A 17,147-nucleotide genomic window follows, 5' to 3' on the forward strand; every position below is an offset into this window, starting at 1 on the left:
TTGTTATATAGAATATATTGTTGTTTTGTACAGTGTTTTGTACCTGAATGTAGCGTTATGTCTGCACTGTACAAAAGGCACCGCTGGGATTCGAACCCAGGATCTCCTGTTTACTAGACAGGCGCTTTAACCAACTAAGCCACGGCGCCGCTATGTGATTGGTTGCTACTCAAGGTATCTATACTGCGATATAGACATACTGGGTGTCTATAAATTATATAAATGAATTATTGATATTCAGCGTGCGAGTATGCATGCAGCGGCAATTCTGGGATTTCCACATTATGGGCTTCAAACCCCAGTGAGGGAGTGATATTTAATATTTTGCTGTACTAAGGTAAGCATGAACAATTTGGTCTACGGCTAGTAACGTTACGCCACCTAACAAATCAATCCCTGAATACTAATGTCACTTCAAATCATTAAAGTTAACTAACGTGCTATAAAGTTATTTAAGTCTAGATTTATCTTGTCTAGGTTGGCAATGTTGAATCTATTGATCATTCTTTTTTTATTTTTCTATTTATTAAAAAGCAACAAATCTTTCAATTTTCAAAGTGACTCCAAAAGTTTTACACATGGGTTTTACAACGTAAACATGAAAATGACAAGAAACTACCACCACTAACCAGTAGATGACACCAGATGACCACTTTTTGCACACCATTTTCTTTTCAGCTGTTTTGCTTTATTATAACAAATATAGGACAATTTAAAACATCTCTAATCGCATCATGATCGTTTTCTACAGTGTTGCTTCAGTTCAGGCACGTTTTGCTGCCGGAGGTAACAGCTAAGCTTATCAGTCAATAAATATGGGACAAATTGTTTCAGGTAGTTTAGGTAGAAACGCAGCAAGAGTACTAAAGATGCTTGCCATATGAAGGGGTTGAATACGTTTGAGACTTCAAAAGTTTCATTTTCAGTTGAAATCGGGAAACCACTTGAAACATTGGTTGTATTGAGCTATTTCAATTACTTTTGTTTGATTTGTTCATTTCAAATAGAAAGTTATTGCAAACAGCTGGGCATTCCTGATTTGAAATTGGTTTGAAGAATTTCAGTTGCATAGTCATTGACAATATGTTTTGCTCACTGACCAATAATGGTTTTCTATAAATAAAATATAAACTGATTTATCTAACATTGAAATTATGATTTCAGTTGGGCGAAACAGACAAACCAACATTTAGTCAAAATCCCTAGTTAAAATAACTAAAAGAACAAATTAGCCTACACAAAATATTAAACTAATTAAATGTACAGCAGACTAGCATTTTTATTTACAAGGTAAAAGGGACTCTTATGAGTAAACAAGCAAATGTGACAGAAAAAAAACCTGCCGTCACAAGCACTCATAAATAGATGTTTAACAGTGGGGGGGAAAAAAGATTAGAACAATTCTTAAAGTTAAAGGCACAAAACACTTCATGTAAACATCTGCTCTACAGTTGATTGCAGGTTTTAAGATTCACCTGATTCTTCTTATATGAGCTTTCCTCCTTTGGTTGATTCATATAGTCACATGAATCTTAACAGAATGTGGTAAAATTACTGTTACATAACAAGGTTAATGTAGTTTGATGATCACATTGTGTTTGTTGACATTTCATTAAAATAATTACGTTTTCTAAAATATTTATTTTATTAAAAATACCAGCAATCATAGCATTATGTACAATTATGTAAATAAATGCACCCACACACACACACACTATCTTGGCGTTTCCGTAAGACAACTTCCTCACTCTCAATTCTTCTATCTCTTGTTCTTGATGTTTTTTAACCTAAGCCAGAGAGAGAAAAATCATCTTTCAAGCAATTAAATAAAAAAAGAATGTATACAAAGATACAGTAATACACAAAAGATGCATTATAAAATCCTATATGATTGGAAATATGAGCTCTGACCTCTGAAGCAGTTCACTAGTAGACACAACTCTATTTTCATCTTCACTGTTGGAGTCAGTGTCGTCTGAGCTGCTATTGGACTCCTCCACCCTCTTCTTCCGTTTCCCTTTATGCTTATGTTTCTTGTTCTTTTTCTTCTGAGAAAAGATAAAAGAGAGACAATGTCACTTATAGTTTTGCAAAGAAGTCTGGCATTCAAACTGAATAAATCTGTTCCAGGAACAACTACCTTTTTCTCTTTCTTGTGTTTCTTGGCTCTGTGTTTCTCCTTCTCTTTTTTCTTCTGTTTCTTCAGCTGCGGAGACCATGCAGGTGGCACAAGCCCTGATGAAGAGAGGAACAATGAAAAACTTGATGTTAAAATTAAAGGCAGCCAGGCTAGTAAAAAAAATTTGGATGAAAGAGAAAAAGTAATAAAGCTAAAATTCCTGCACCTGTATATTACCACATATCACATATAAGTATCAGATAATATATATATTCTTGTAAAGAAACTATGTCTTGTGAGATTAAGCTTTATTTTATATAATTATTTAATTAAATAAGTAAGTATTATTGCTTCAATGCGTAGTCACACAGTGTTTACATGATAAATTGAGGGTGGTGGTTACAGTGACTGACCAGGGGGTGGCAGTCTGGGGCCAAACTCCTCTTCATCCAGGCCTTGTGATTTAGCAGAAGCATTATTGGAGGACTGAGTATCTTGTGCTGCAGTTTCAGCAGATGGCATGCTCTGGACTGTAAGATGCTTCAAATCTGAGGGGGAGAGACAAATAAAGTCAATAAATGATTATGACAATGACATCTGAATCAAGGTTCTGGGGTCTGAAAACAGGTTTTTATGGAAAATTTCACATAAAGCATACCTGTCACATTGCTGATGTCGGGAATAGGAGTCATCGGAGCAGAGATACGAGGGTCCACTGTCCCTGCACTGCTTTGGATTGGTTCAGATGTTGGAAGAGCCACCTCATCCTCTTCCTCGCTACAATCTTCAGATGACGATGAGCTCTTCTCATCTGACGAGCTGGCAAAGATGGCTTTAAAGAGATCCATTGAAGGCCTTACCTCTTCTTCATCCTCTTCCTTCTCCTCCTCTTCAGTCTTTTGTTCAATCTGCCGCCCATCAGACTGTGCACAGAAATGTGATCATTACATTGAGGTTTTGCTGTAGTACTAATTAAAAAATACTTTAGCTTCAAGTAAGATGAAATCTTTATGAATTTATTCTTGAGGGGTGAAGAATACCTCTGGAGTGACAGAAGCATGTGGAGATTCTGTCTGGGTCTTGACCCCAGCTTCATTTTGCTGGGCTGCTGAAACCTCACTACGAGTTTCACTGAGGAATGCACTGAGTGGGTCTTTATTTTCAGATACCTGCCCTGGTACATCCCACCTGGATCTCTTATTTGAGACTTCTGGAGTTAAACAGGGTAGGGTTGTGCTGGAGCTGGGAGTTTTGGGAGCACTCGGAGCCTCCCTGCTGTCAGTTATGGTCAGGAAGTTAAAGACTGAGTACTTGTCTCTCTTTATTTTAGGCATTCCCACTATACTAGACCTGCAAAACAGACAAAAGATAAATGAAAGAGAAATTTGTTACAAACCTTTCCTAATGCTAAATCAATAATAATAATAATAAAATCTTAAATGTGATCATTTTAGTTACATTTGTTACTACATTTACAGGTTGGTGGAAAATACCTTCCATAAAAAAAGGTTGAATTGCACTAATAAAAAAGAAAAAAAAAAGACATGGCATTAACAGTAATTTTTTGATTTCATTTTTTTATTTTCCCCAATTAGAGCAATCCAACAGTTTTTTTTTAAATATTAAAGACCTTTGTCATTGAATTTACTCCAATAGTTAAGGAATGTCTTCAGATAAAGCATATGATTTAATCCACAAGTCTGTGTCTTACCCTGGATAAGGGTTTGGAACGTTGAATCTTTTACACAATAGTTTATCAGGGTGCCACTCAAATGTTTCTCTGGTCAGTTTTCCAAACATCTTCATCTTCACGGCAGCCTGCTTGTCATCCACATCATTCTAATGAGAGAGAAAATTAAAGTACCATTATAATAAAATCAAGTTGCCTAACAGTGGACAATACTGGAAATATAAGCACCTTTTTAGTTCCATTTTAACCAAATGAACTTGAAAAGTAAAGCTCCTAACCTCTTGATCCCGTGTGACCTCAACCTTGTCTGTGTCATCCTCTTGTTTGCTTCGTGTGAAGCGCGAGGAGAGAGAAGAGTTGCTGGGCTTATAGAGTAAAGCAGCACGTACAAATTCGTCCCTTTCTCTCCCTCTCTCCCACTCCGTCATGGAGGTGTCCAGACTCGAGTCCAGGGCATCTACAAATAGTGAGGAAATTAGGTATTTAGCTAAACATAGATTAGGAAAATCCAGGACAAATCAGACCAAACATAAAATGTTAAAATTCACCTTTATTGCCCTGTTTGAGTTTGTTGATGTACAGATCGTAGCGGGCCTGCTTCTGAGGATTGTTTGAAAATGGTTTAAAGGTTTTGCTAGCATCTGCAGTGGGACCAGACCAGGCATTCAAAGCCATCTGGGTCTCAGAGACTGCCTGAGGTTGGATTGGAGAGGTCATGCTTTGAGTGTGGGAATCAGGCTGTGGGGCGTTTGACTTGAAGCGGCTGGACAGGGCCTGCAGAGCAGCGGCTTTAGCCGAAGCCACCACAGCAGCTCGATCCGCAGCTGAGGAAAGGTTTCCCGCTGGCTTATTCCGCCCCTCAGCCGCTCTGCGGAACTCATTCAGACGCTCTCTGTCTTTGCTGTCAAGCAACTCAAACACAGAACTAGGACCTATAGAACATAAACAAATGTTTGGGTTATAAATTGTATTATAAAGGAGTAATAAACAGCATTTAAAAAAAAATCTTACAATGTTCTTTGAGGTCCACTTTTAAATTAGCAAGCTTTTCTATCATGTTTATGCACATAACAGTTTTACATTTTACAATAATTTTCAACATCCCCACCCTTACCATGAGGATTTTTTTTGAAAACTTACGATGTTCGCCATACATGTTTGAAAAACCTACACCTCAAATACTAAGAATGGGACTGTTTATTTGTGAGGTATTTTGTATAAATGCGTATTTTTTGTAAGTCTTGGTTGTGGCAAATAAAATTTAACTACTTGAAATGATCACATTTATATTTGAAAAAGGATGATCTTATGGTGTTTCATGTAAACGAATTATGAATGAATAATGTACCATTGTTTGTTGCATTGTCATTCTTATATTCATTGTTAATCATTTTCAGTAAAGGGAGTACATATCAAATAATCTGTAACAGACAAAGGAATGGTAAAAACACTGTTACTCACACTTGTGTATTGTGAGTGATATTACTTTTGGATCCAAAATTTAGTCAGCACTGTATCATCGTTTATTTTTATTTTATTTTTTGTTGTTGTTGTTTAAAAGCCTGTCAAACTGTCTTGTTAAAAAACTAATCTGCAGTAAAATAAAGCGAAGAATCGAAGCGTCTTACTGACACGATCTGGAGCATGAGTGAATTGATGGGCAGGTCTAGGGCTAAAGAGGCAATGATGTAGAAGTAGGCATTAATCTGCAGTGCGTTTTTTTTTTTTTTTGCACTATGACGTCATGTGTTTCAATAAAATGTTGTTTTTGGACTTACAAGGAATGTTATGAGATCCGAGACGTACAGGATATTAAAGATACACAAACAATAAAACTGTAATTATTAATCCAGGCAGTGACAGTAACTGGATTGAATCTGGTTGACACATAGTAGGTAGTGGTATTGCTCCTTAATGGAAAAAAAGGTGACTCTTCAGTGTAGAGTCACAAAATTATGACAGAAGAAAGCAAGAAGTACAAACTAACAGTAGGTTATTTTTTTTGTATGTATTTGTACAATTACGCTTCCAAACTCTCTCTCCACCTCCCTACACTCAGATTGAGTGATTCTTTGGCCAAAAAAGAGAAAAAATAAATTTAAAGATAAATTTGCCTGATAGCATAATTTTTTTCCAAAGTTTCTACAGATATCGTGATCATATCATTATTGTGAATTGTTTTTGTTTAATTGTGTAATGAAAAATGTGACAGCTCTGATCGGAATGTACCTGCAATCACAAATCTACAATTCAAATCACTCTTAAAACAACCACAACACATACACAGAGACATCTTTACCCTCTAGAGGCGTTTCTCCCAGCATGTCACGTCTCTGACCAGAGTCTAAATTGTGGCGACTCTGCTGTGGTGCATCCTGGGATAGGTGTCCACGTGAAGCCTGCAGTGCCTGGGCAAGAATAGGACTGACGGAGGATGGATCAACCACAGGACGAAAGTAATGTACAGGCCGATAATCACGGGGCAGATCAGGGGGAGGATAGACCTAGAACCAAAACCAATACCAGTGAGCCTAATTTAAAGGCACCACTTTTTCACACCAAATAAAGTAACTGCCTAGTGCTATACATTACAGTTTTAATTTCGGCGGCTTGGGAGGCCAATGTAAACCCCTCCAGAATCCTGCCCGAATACGCCACGTCTCTTTTTGAATCTGGAACAAAAACATATACATTTGTCATAGCGGAGCCATCTTTCTTGTTAAGCCGACAATTTCACGTGAAACAGTATGGTCACATTACAAAAGACACTCAAATAGCACCCAGTTCTGACATCCTAATGCAGCATAAATGCATCATGACATTATGAGGACACAGCCAAAGACTTCATGTCACCAACCGTTCTTCTTCCTGGTATACTGCTGGGGAGCAGTCCATCCATAGAGCCCATCCCCTGGCTCTTCTCCTCCCAGGACAGCATCATAGTTGGACATGGAGTCCTTATGATAAATATCGGTATCTTCCTCCTCCATTGCGCCAACTCCAAAAGCCTACTCACATGTACACTGATGTCAGCATGTTTCTTCTAATGGGAGTGTTTTAGTTTTAGTAGCAAATTTAGTTTTCTAGGCCATTACCGATCAGCACGTTGGCATTACCTGTCCTCCAATCCCACCCCTGCGTTGCTGTCCAGACTTTCTTTTGTCTCCAAATAAGCTGGTTGCTCTATCAGAGTGAAGCGTGAAGAGGTTTATATGTCCTGATCCTGATCCGCCCTCCAAGGCCTGTAGAGGGTTCAGCCCTCGGTAACCCAGACCATGGGTGTCCACTTTAGGGTTGAAGTCCACTGGGATCACATCTTTGGGGGCAAATGTCACATTCTCTGGAGCAAATTCATCATCATCCTCCTGAACAAAAATAAAGTTTTTCAATATGACTAATATCGGTCCATTCTTCACAGAGTAATCACATAGGCTGCATATGAATATGCATACTGATATGTGAAACGAGTAGTACGTCTGAATTCACAGTATTCATAAAACAGTAGGCAAAAAGCACCCGGATGACTGAGGGGCACATCTGATGGACACTTTACAATCCACTGGAGAGATTAGTGAATAGCAGTGAAGCAAAGTAACTGATCTTGGTAGGTCACATGACTATGACAACATGATGAATGTAGTACTTCCAGACTACAATCATACTATAACATTCTTTTTACTGGCCGCAAAGTACGTACTTATTCGAAAGAAGTACCTACGCTGAGAGTATGCAATTTTGGATGCAGCCATTATAAATTTCAAATTAATCAGATCAGAACCCCAAACATTAAACAATATCCACCTCGGACTCCTCAGATCCATTGGGCGGCAAAACACAGCCATAAACTCTAACCGCATCTGAAAGACAAGAAAGAGCAAAATGAAGCATTGTGCTCAGCACATCATATCATCCTATCCAGACCTAAAACCTAAAAATGGCACTTCAGCTAAAACAAAATATCTGTGATATCTTCTCTCATTACCAATCTTTTGCTTGGGTTGCTTTCTCTTCAGTCTTGGTCCGACTCCCTGGCCATCTTTCCAGCCCATTTTTCTCAGCAGCTCCACACCAATAGAAGACCTAGCAATCACACAATGCCATGTATTAAGTTTAGCTTTCAGTTACATTATAGTTATCACATATTATCAGATACATTATAGTTATCACATATCAGATAGAGTGATGCTTACCGTGCAGGGGCGATAAGCTCTTCCAGCAGTCCAGTGTCTCCAGGTATCAGAGCAGCAATAGAACTGACGGCTCGTGCTTTGTCTTTTAACTGATCCTTCCTCTCCGATGCAAAATCATCTGTAGTGACAATGTCTCTTGGGGCAATACCATGCTCACCAAAATCCTTTTATAAAACATTTTATGTATTAGAAAAAAAATAACTCCCCAAGGACTTTACAAGTATCAAGACACAGTAGTGTAGATGTGTGAGAACCAATGATTCATATACACTAACCTCCTCATCCATAAAGTCCTCTGGTCTAGCATTCTGTCTCTCTGCCTTTTGCTGTCGAGTTGATATAAATGTTGATGGTGCCCAGCCTAAAGGACAAAGGAGATTAGTTAAACTACATGACCCGGTTAACACAAAGCATTGCTGCACTGAGCAAGGTTGGCATTTACCTTCTTTGGTGCCCACTGTGTTAAAGTAACCAGCGGAGAAGCCACCAGTAAAAGCTCCGTGAAATCTCTTGTAGCGGCCCTTCTCATCTTTAACCGTCTGCTCGTGCACGGGGACTGGCTTTCTGCTGGGTTCATCTGAAATACACATATAAGAACAACGTTGAATTCATAACTAGGGACGTGTAAAATTTCTGCGCAAGCGGTTTTCATTAAATATTCACAGCTTTTATACATCACAAACCTGCACATTCAAACAAATAACAACTATAGTGTACATGTAACGTTAGTACCTTCTTCCAGAGGCTCTAAAGGAGTTCCGTAAGACACGAAATCCTCATCGCTATCTTCATCGGACGCCATGTTTACAATAAGTACGGTGGCCGCGTGAGCTCTTCATAAACCAATCGTTATTTTGACTCGGATCATTCCACTGATCATTCATGAATCGGTCCGAGCGGTTCTCGAGTCAACTCACCAACATAAACGATTCATGATGGTAGAGTATTTTATTAAAGTATTGAAATGATCGACAGATGGTGCGAAATAACACTTTTTAAAACGTTGTATGTTTCAATGTAACCACAAATTATACAGAAGTTATAAATAAACCGTTTTATATATGTACTCAAGTGTATTATGGCTGCAACAAACAGAACTGGAAAAAATAAATTACAATTAAAACTCTATTACAATGTAAAACGCTTTAAATTATGTAATTGCAAAACTTTGTAATTATAACCTATTCCATGCATGATGTTAGGAAGAAGTGATGATGACCGTGTGAAATAAATAATTTACTCATATTTCGAACCACTAAGCTTAATAAGCTTTGTCAATTTACAGACGTTGGTTTTCGTGTTAACTAGTTCAGTGACATTAATAATAACAAATAGCAAAAAAACACTGTATTACAAACAACCTTTATTATTGCCAACACATAATCTTATAGATTTTAACTCTGGAGTAAAAGTAAATAAAATCTCAGCCAACCATGACACATTAGCCTGTGACCCTTTTGTGTTAAACTAGTGCAGCCTTTAGTTGCATAAAAGTAGTTGTAAAACAACAAAAAGCAGCGCATCATGTCATAGGGATAAACATTTCATAAATGTTTCCTATTATATATGTAAAAGTCAGCGTAAGGTGAACAAATATCCACACTTTAATATTCATTATGTGTTCAGCAATTTACTTAAAAATACATACACCGTATGCATCTAAAATAAGACCAAGGCATTACAAATGAGGATATCAAAATCCACAATCAAATAAAACTCAAATTTTACAACAGAAAAACAATTGTTATTTAAAAGTAGCAGAAACAATGTTTTTCTTCAAAGTGGCTGTGTCCTTTTGAGGTCCCATTGCTTCTTCATAAATTGCAGAGAGAAGTCCTATTTGGGAGATTGACCCCCACACACTTTGGATTATATCCTGGCACTGAGGCCTATGTGCAATCTTGATGATTAATGTTGATATGAAATGCTCTCCACTCCCGTCTCTTCAAGGTGCTATTGGATATGAGGCCGCGGTTTCAGGATAAGTTTCCCAGTCTAGCATTCGAGGGGGGAAAAAATACAAATTATTGCACAAGAAAAGCTGCTTTGGATTTTCAAACCAATCAGTGAAATTGATAGATAACATAGGGCAATAATTCAAAGGACGCAAGTACTTACATCATCACAGGACATGTTATATTCTGCTAGTACTGTCCGGCAGCGAGCTGCAATACTGCAACAAGTGGTTAAGGAGAGATCTGGTAGTCACTGACAATCTGAAGTTTTGGGATTATTAATACTCAATAGAATGGCTGAGCACACCGAACATCACTGCAAATTTCCAGCATTGAGAAGGATACATAGATGGCGCCACAACCCGTTTATGTATTCCAGCAAAGAAAAGGCCAATGAGAGTCACACAACTGATAGTGAAAAACGGATGATTCCATAAAGATGAGAAGAAAGAAACCTGTGGAAAGAGATGACATAAGAATGCATTCAAGGGGAATGTCACACCAGATGCCAAATCTGACCTCATTTGTAACATCTCTTAATTTCACATACTTTCTGAGTGTCTGGGTCTATAAGCCAGTTCCACGCTCCTGTGGCTGTGCATACAGACACCACAATTAGAATCACTGCAAAAAGAAGACAGAATTTATGAATTAAAATGAGACAATATATTGCACAATAAGCTCAATCTTTGTGGATATAAGAGTCAGAGGACAGTTTGTGGCTCAGAGCACAGTCCAGGTTTTAAAACGCTTGAGGTAGATTCAGTAAAGATTACACCAGACAAGCTGGACTGACTTACTGCGCCAACGACCTGTAGCCGGCTGCAAACAAGACACATACTCTGTCAGTCTCCTCTCAAATGCCTTCAGGTCTACAGATGAGGAAAACAATTATATCAGCAAAGTACAGAGAGTGAGGTAATCTATTTTACAATCTCTCTCTTTTTAAAATACTGAGGAAGAAACCCAAACAGTTTACAGTTTGTTTGGCAGTAGTGTGTACTGTGTATACATATAGTCAGCTTTAAAGGGAATTTTTTTGACAGCGCCAGGGATTGTTAAAACTACACTTCTTACTTCCGTAACACATATACCTTCTTACTTATTTATACATTATCGCCCACAGACAGTCGAATCGAGCCCAGAGTATTATAGGTGTTGGAGTTTACGAACCTTTCTGGCAAAACTCAACAACACAGATCTCTATACTCATAACAACACTTTTAAAAAACATTTTACCTTTCCACTGCATAGAAAGTTTTTTTTTTATTATTATTATTAAAACCACATATTGCCAGTGGCAAATCACTCCTTTAAGTCACTATGCTGCAGTTGCAAACATCACTCTGAGTCTGAATAATGCATTATAAACAAAAGCTAAACATACAGACAGGCAAATACACTGGTATGAATATACTAAATACATTGTTTATAGGTACAGAAAAATCAACTGTACCAGGTATATAAATGCACTGACAGCTTTATGGCTTACAATTTTACTGACATTTAGTGGAAAATGTACACTAATTGGCAAGTATTACACGTCAGTGTCTAGTAACGTTATAGTAGAGTTATGACAGGCCAACACAATGTCTAAGACCCATACTTTACTATGACAGAAGATCTGCACTTCTTGTTTATCTCGGTGGTAACGTTAACTGCTGAAATGTCTTAAGAGTCTTAGCTTAGATGCTAGCAGCCCACTGTTAAACACAATACATCTAACATGCCATAACAAACACGTGGACGCTTTGTTGATATATGAATATGACACTCAGAGTTGAGTGCACTAAACTGATATTCTACTGAAAAGTACCTTCGGCTTGTTCTAATGAATTCATTGCTTTTCCCACCAGTGCTGTGGACGCTCACTCAGCAGCTCAGGCCTGCAGACACACGCAACTACCGTCCGTCAGCGGGCAGCAGCCAATCGCGGAAGCTCTCTTCTCATTGGCTAGAAGAGAGGAGTGCGTCATCTTAAAGACATAGACACTTATTTGTTGAATGCTTAGATAGATGTTTAATTCTTCTTCTTTTTTTCATTTCTCCCGAAATAAATTTAGTAAAAAGCCACTAGCTTTTTTTTAATACAAAAACAAACAAGTTGTTCAAGCAATTTTAACTAGGCCACATCAAATTGAATTCCAAAGCTGTCCAGACTTTTAAAGCTTACAGACTATAAAATAAATAAAACAAATAAAACCATGGCTAATAATTTTTGTAAGTGAAAAAAAAAACCTGACTCATGATAATGCAAGAACATGTTAAAGTATTAGGATTTTATTAGGCCTATATTATGTGCACACAAATCACAATGAGGTGGTTGACATGTAGATGAACATAAAATTGTGCAAAAAGTAAACACACACACACACACACACACACACACACAAGTGAGAGACAGAGATGTATCAAGGAAAATTAAGAAAATGAAAAGGAAAATGGAAGTGAAGGTTAAGAACCTTTAATTATTTTTCACGCCCCATCCGAAGGATTTAAGCCTTTTTCATGTACAAGAGCAAGGCAGATAATACAGGGGGAAAACAGCAGAAAACAGGAGACAAAGTAATGGTAAAACCTGCTGAGTTTATTGAATAATTGTGTCCTTCTCAAAGCTAAGTCTGACTTCATCTGACCAGTAAAAATCCATCAGAAAACTATTATTATGCCAAGAAAATGCAATGTAAAATTATTGCTTCAAATTGTCCTGTGACAAAGTAATTAAAGAGAGAAAGAATACAAGGTACAATTTTCATCTTAATATTGAAACAAAAGACATTGGGGACTTAAGTATTAGATGAGTAGTAGCTGAGTACTAGATGCAATAATCAGCTTTGTTGTTTTTAGGTGTGAATTTATTAACTAACACCAGGTTAAACTTTTCCTTTAGTAAAGCCTCTATCTCACTATCTGGGATTTCTTTCATATCCACCGAGTCTGCATCCTCTTTGAATGTGACTTCACTGTATATCCAGCCAATCAGAGCTCTGAAGCCTGTGGGCGTCTGAAGGGAGCAAATGGATTTGAGCATAAACAGAGATTCTGGATTAGTCTGCAGGAACTCTGATGTCTCCAGGAAATGATCTGGATCGCAGGGTGTTAATGTAAAGGAGTACATTGTTTTGGTGAGCCTTTTGTCAATGAGACTAGAATTAGCAAAGGCCTCATCTTGAACCACTTGCTTTCTTCCGGTCTTCTCGAGGACCCACATCACCCCGTCATTTATGAGCCGGAAAACACCCGGAGGCTGTGGCTGGTCTTTATGTGAGATCAACTCCAAGGGATGCCACATTTGGTGCGACACTCCAAAGCTCACATCAGCAATGTACGTCTTCCCATCGATTTCCACCAGATTGATGAGATGACTGTCCTTTGGGAAGAACTCCTTATTGAGCGAGTTAAACACTCTGGCGCCCAGTATGGTGAATTTGTATCCCATCTCCCTCAGAACCCACGAGAACAAGAGGTTGTTTTCACAGCACCAGCCTCCCCGATTGCTCTTCACTATTTTATCATAGATGATGTTCAGATCCATAGTGTTCTTCTCCCCACTGTGGACGCTGAGATTCTCAAATGGAATATTCATGACATGCAGCTTGTGGATGGCGAACAAACTCTCCAGGCTGGCTTTGTCATATTGGCCAGTAAATCCAATCCTGTTTAAATACTCTCTCAGATCCATTATATCACTACGAGAAACAAACAATTTGAACAGAATTTGTGTTGCCATTTTACATTGTTATAATGTCGAAGACATTTGTGTGCATTTGTGTGCATATCTTTCAAGTGCCAAAATATAAAGGATCAATAGAATATATTTTTAATCATGAAATACATGAATGATAACTGCATAAATAATCAGCAATGTATTGAAAATATATATATAAAAATACTTATAAATAAAAAAATAAATATGAAAATGGGTGAGGGAAAGATTTTGTTTCAGGTTCTCTGTTGAAGGGATAGTTCACCCAAAAATGAAAATTCTGTTGGTAATTACTCAATGTTGTACCAAATGTTGTTCCAACCCCGTAAGACTTTTGTTCGATCATCGGAACACAAATTAAGACATTTTTGATTAAATATGAGAGTTGGATCACTCCTCCAAAGGCTTCTTAAGGGACTATAACTTGCCAGCCCAGAAAAGTTATTAAAGACATTGTTAAAATAGTCCAAGTAACTACAGTGGCTCAATCTTAAAGGAACACGCCGACTTTTTGGGGGATTTTAGCTTATTCACTGTATCCCCCCCATAGTTAGAAAAGTCCATATATACCTTTTTCATCTCCGTGCATGCTGTAACTCTGTCTGACGCAACCACCGCTAGCCTAGCTTAGCACAAAGACTAGATGTAAATGGCTCCAGCTAGCATACTAATCCCAATAAGTGACAAAATAACAAACATTTTCCTATTAAACATGTTGTGATTTGTATAGTCACAGAATACAAATAACAAGGTCATATGAGACAAAGCCATCTTTTAACCTTATAAATATTAGGAACTATATTCTCAGAAGGCGAAGCACTGCTACTTGGGTGGAGTGATTCCCACAGCATCTGAGACGCACTGTGGTGAGGAGCGGAGAGTTCGTTCAGAGTTGGAGTAATAGAGTTAGCAATTACTAGATAATAAAAGCATTGTTTATAAACAATCATGGGTTTTCACTGTAATGTAAAGAGCAGCATTAATAAACAACAGGGGAGACCAGGTAATACCATGATGTTTCATATAATTCCAAACAAAAACATCCTGATTAATAAATATCACAGAACATTAATAAAGAATTATTATTACAGGAATCTATATATTTAAATGAAATTTTAATACAGCTAAAACAAATGTATTCAACAGCATACAGTACAGTAATGTTAGATAATTCATTGCATTATAATAGGCTAGAATAAGGGGAAAGTAATAGCAGAGGGCGAATGGTTTTTGCACAATGAACCCACAGACAGTAGCCTACCCGTACTAGTCAAGGTCACTGCTTCTTCTTCTTCAAAAACAAAAAACAAAATTCCAATTCATTAGCAAGGTGAATGCTTCAGTCCTGAATTTACCTCTTGGTCTGCTCATTTGTCTCTAGGGCGATAGAGCGTGTTTGTGAAAAAAAACATTACTAACATTAGGGCCTGCTCACATGTTGTGTCTTTTGCACGCTCAAGTTCGTTGTTTCAAATGTAGGCGCGCGGGTATGTGCGCTCATAATGGAAGAAAGCGACGTGGTCGCGGTGCGACGCGTTTGTTTTTTCCAAGCGCGTCTGCACCGCATCGAGATAAAAAACGTCTCAACTTTTCAGGGACACATGGAGACCACACTCCACACAGACCACAGTCATTAGATCTGGCTAATGGCACTGTTACAGTAGGCTAGTAGTCGTCTAAAACATAACTGAACACTTACCGCTGCAGCCACAGGTGATTGACTTTGTCCTGTCTGTGGATGGCCGTATCCTTCAGTTTCAGATGTCCGTCTGGCAAATTCCATTTTTTCAAAATAGTCGTCCTCAGTGAAATGGTAGGCTACTGAGCAAACATGCTTCTTGATGATCTTCAGGTGTGTTTGGATCTAACGTTATATCCAGAGCAAGTAACTTAGCCATTGATTCATCAGGTCAGCGTTTTTGGTTGTCAGCGTTTTTTTGTTGGAATTTTTTGAAACATCATGGTATTACCTGGTCTCCACTGTTTATTGTTGCAGCTCTTTACAATACAGCGAACACCCATGAATGTAAACTATGCTTTTACTCTATTATTCCAACTCTGAACAAACTCACTGCTACTCACCATGGTGTGCGTCTCAGACGCTGTGGTCTCACTCCACCCAAGTAGCATTGCTTTGCTGAGAATAGAGATGCTCCGATCCGCATTTTTTGGGAGGATCACCAATTAGCCTACTGATCACCAAAATCATGATCTGCCGATCACTGCCGATAACAGAATGGCAGGCGATTGGGGATCTTTTATTTATAATCTAGCAGAGTTTGCACCATTTGTAGAAATGAAACTAACAATGAATTAACTGTAGCTTATTTCTACTGTTTTTTTTTTTTTAATACAGTCAAAGATCTGTTTATTTAATTGTATTATAACTTAAGGCTACTGTAGGCCATCTTTCTCAAATAAGGCTGAGTAACATAAAATTATTCCAATTAAAGAGGGGTCAGACAGATTAGATCAGCTTAATGGGATGAGATCAAGTTACACTTAAGCATAGATTGCTTGGAAATTGTAGCCTCTTAATACACTGACTACATTTAATAATTGGCTGCAAAATGTACAACTTTTTACACCAAACCTGGCTAGTGTCACAAAAGGACAAAACTATGTCAAGTTTTTTTTTCTGTTATTATTATATACGTCTGATGTAGTAAAAGAACCAAAGATCCAAAAAAACAAAAAAAACATCACCACTTTTGAAACATCTCGCGTCGCGGTACGAATGTAACAATAGAAATAAATAAAACATCTCCAGTCAACTAGCAGAGCATTCATTTTGTTCATTTGTTAAATAAGAGGCGCTCTAGGGCTGAAATGCTTTTGTTTTTAATCAAGTGATCAAAGTGCTCATTACTGCTGTGATCAGTGGCGCGGATGCTGTGTTCTCTTGTGGCTCGCACACAACCTTTACTCAGTCGCGAACTTCAATCCGTTTTGGAGACTCTATTCGTTCCGGTGAAGGAGAATTTGTGTTCCGAAGATGAACGAAAGTCTTACGGGGTTGGAACAACATGAGGATGCGTAATTACTGACAGAATTTTCATTTTTGGGTGAACTGTCCCTTTAAGACATAACATACCTAAAATAACATGATTACAAATTCCTTTAATTTACAACAATCAGGAAAAAAAACTGTAAAAGTTATTATTTTGATATTATAAAAATATCCTACCATTTGGATGAATCCAGCGAGAGTTGACAGACAACTAATACCCAGAGAATGTGTGCAACATGAAGGACTGGTGATGATTAACTATCACAAGAACCCTTGAACCGCAGCCAGAGTTATGTCATTAGTTGTAATAAATTAACTATGAATGATAAACACAGGGCAAAATCCACAAAGCTCAACACAGCATTCATTACTACTGCATTTCAAGCTATCATCACACTAGTGTTTCGAATAGCACTACTGGCGATGGAAATCAAAACAAATGCTTGTTTGTTTCAGTTGCTGACCATAATACAACAT

The 17,147-nt window shown here is 37.9% G+C and overlaps 3 protein-coding genes and 1 non-coding gene across 5 annotated transcripts; all 4 read right to left on the reverse strand.

The window, feature by feature from the left end:
* Positions 1-75: 75 nt before the first annotated feature.
* trnat-agu (transfer RNA threonine (anticodon AGU)) lies at positions 76-149 on the reverse strand. Its single transcript has one exon. It is a non-coding gene; the product is annotated as a tRNA-Thr (tRNA).
* Positions 150-1,254: 1,105 nt separating this feature from the next.
* On the reverse strand, positions 1,255-8,873 carry gpatch1 (G patch domain containing 1). Of its 2 annotated transcripts, none has more exons than XM_089129481.1 (19): positions 8,732-8,873; positions 8,442-8,576; positions 8,275-8,360; positions 8,000-8,163; positions 7,792-7,889; positions 7,611-7,666; positions 6,926-7,174; positions 6,667-6,817; positions 6,402-6,481; positions 6,109-6,313; positions 4,358-4,741; positions 4,088-4,266; positions 3,831-3,958; positions 3,160-3,469; positions 2,778-3,042; positions 2,533-2,667; positions 2,141-2,235; positions 1,912-2,045; positions 1,255-1,787 (listed from the first exon to the last, which is right to left on the reverse strand). In XM_089129481.1, the coding sequence occupies exons 1-19, from the start codon at positions 8,799-8,801 to the stop codon at positions 1,760-1,762; spliced, it is 2,952 nt and encodes a 983-aa protein (XP_088985607.1). In that variant the 5' UTR covers positions 8,802-8,873; the 3' UTR covers positions 1,255-1,759. The 2 variants fall into 2 exon arrangements, with proteins under 2 accessions (XP_088985607.1, XP_039513388.2); XM_039657454.2 differs by having other exon boundaries at positions 1,912-2,048.
* Positions 8,874-9,535: 662 nt separating this feature from the next.
* On the reverse strand, positions 9,536-15,433 carry cnep1r1 (CTD nuclear envelope phosphatase 1 regulatory subunit 1). Its single transcript, XM_089129482.1, has 7 exons — positions 15,360-15,433; positions 11,771-11,908; positions 10,755-10,826; positions 10,505-10,578; positions 10,300-10,409; positions 10,118-10,172; positions 9,536-9,994 (listed from the first exon to the last, which is right to left on the reverse strand). Exons 2-7 carry the CDS (start codon positions 11,793-11,795, stop codon positions 9,953-9,955), a joined length of 378 nt encoding a protein of 125 aa, XP_088985608.1. The 5' UTR covers positions 11,796-11,908; positions 15,360-15,433; the 3' UTR covers positions 9,536-9,952.
* LOC120468823 (Arylamine N-acetyltransferase, pineal gland isozyme NAT-10) lies at positions 12,561-16,937 on the reverse strand. Its single transcript, XM_039657430.2, has 2 exons — positions 16,848-16,937; positions 12,561-13,643 (listed from the first exon to the last, which is right to left on the reverse strand). Exon 2 carries the CDS (start codon positions 13,634-13,636, stop codon positions 12,770-12,772), a length of 867 nt encoding a protein of 288 aa, XP_039513364.1. The 5' UTR covers positions 13,637-13,643; positions 16,848-16,937; the 3' UTR covers positions 12,561-12,769.
* Between the last annotated feature and the right edge of the window lie 210 nt (positions 16,938-17,147).

This window comes from Pimephales promelas, chromosome 1 (assembly GCF_988280905.1).
Source record: "Pimephales promelas chromosome 1, fPimPro1.hap1.1, whole genome shotgun sequence".
In the NCBI taxonomy this organism is placed as follows: domain Eukaryota; kingdom Metazoa; phylum Chordata; class Actinopteri; order Cypriniformes; family Leuciscidae; genus Pimephales; species Pimephales promelas.